Below are 1,371 nucleotides of genomic sequence, written 5' to 3'. Positions count from 1 at the left end.
TAAGAACTCATGCATCACTGGAGACAGAAAGGAGAATGTGGCATCAGGGTGAGTGACATCACCATTGATGCCCAAAAAAGCTGAAAGCATGGGGTTGTGCAGAAAAGAACGCAGGCCGCAGGATGTGACGTCGCTGCAGGAGCAAACCGGATTGGTAAGTTTTCCCAAACTGGACACAAGCGCTCTGGTTTGTTCTGCATGCATCTTCGGTTTCTGCAGGAGCATGTGTGTGATAATGCTGAGCAGGTGAGTAAGAGTCTCAGGTGGGGTGTTTTTATTCGCGAAATGAGTTTTAAACACATTGCAAAGCGTCCAGCAGAAGGCCGGACGAAAACACTGCTCGTACACTCCCAACACCTGCTCACATTGGCGAAAAAGTCTCTCTGCTTGGCCTCTGTCGTCAAACAACTGCTGGAAGAACGTTCTCCTCTGGGTCTGGGAGAACCCGACCACCTCAAAACATCTCAAAGACTCGACTGGCTCTCGGGAGGTGATCAGCATTGAAGCCTCAGCAAGCAGAGATCCGTGAAGTAGACTGCACAGCAAGACCGAGCCGGACGCTTCTTGTTGTACATCACATATAAGACTAGATGAGGACAATGGAGTGCATAGAAGGTTCTGCAATCGCTCCAATCCATCAAGCACAAGAAGCAGAGATTGAGGCCTCTGTAGAGCGCCGGCGAGAGTCTCTGTGGAAATGTGAGTGTGTATGCAGCCCAACATGTTCTGCAAACTCTCTGCTTTCTCTCCAAGAGCGGCCAGCTCCCAAACCGGCACTCGCATGAGGAGGGCGTAATGTTGCAGGCGCGCACCTGTCGTCCAATCCCAAATGACCTTTTCTACCGCTGTAGTCTTACCCATTCCAACACCACCATAAAGAACCAGCCTACGGCCTTCAGATCCAGGAGAAAACTCTCGAGATATGACATCCTCTAAAGCTTCCCGATCTCCTCTCTTAACCCTTGTGTGGTCGTCCTCATACGCACACACTGAGAGGGCCGTGTAGTGGCCTTTCTGGATCACCTCTCGCACAGGCTGACCTCCCAAAAGAGAATTGGGCAGAGTTGAGTTCAGCACAGAGTTTCTCAAAGTCTCCTTATGTGTTTGCTGCTGATCTGTGGAAAAAGAAATGATAAGAATAAATGAAGAAGTACTTCATTACATCACGTCCATCTATCCATCTATCTATCTATCCATTCAGAAATTATTTTGAGAGAACGCAGATATTCGGCTTTCATCAAACTTTCCCACGGAGTCTTCTATTGGTTTACGCTGGATCGAGTCCGACAGCCCTGCTAAAAATGTGTAGTACAAATCTGAGCGCTGGTCTGAGATCTCCTGCACGGATTGGTCGAGATAAAAGGAGGCGGC

At 49.0% G+C, this 1,371-nt stretch overlaps 1 protein-coding gene across 1 annotated transcript; it reads right to left on the bottom strand.

Moving 5' to 3' along the window:
• Window positions 1–6: 6 nt before the first annotated feature.
• LOC107736277 (NLR family member X1-like) lies at window positions 7–1,115 on the bottom strand (the record flags this gene model as incomplete). The annotated part of the gene is made up of 1 exon (XM_016547732.1): window positions 7–1,115. A coding segment is annotated over one exon (1,109 nt), but the record flags the coding sequence as incomplete, so codon positions are not given.
• Between the last annotated feature and the right edge of the window lie 256 nt (window positions 1,116–1,371).

This window comes from Sinocyclocheilus rhinocerous, unplaced genomic scaffold (genome assembly GCF_001515625.1).
Source record: "Sinocyclocheilus rhinocerous isolate Xijiao unplaced genomic scaffold, SAMN03320098_v1.1 C36606566, whole genome shotgun sequence".
Classification (NCBI taxonomy): Eukaryota; Metazoa; Chordata; class Actinopteri; order Cypriniformes; family Cyprinidae; genus Sinocyclocheilus; species Sinocyclocheilus rhinocerous.
Note: the sequence above shows the minus strand (reverse complement) of the source record. Positions and strands in the feature narration are given on the sequence as shown.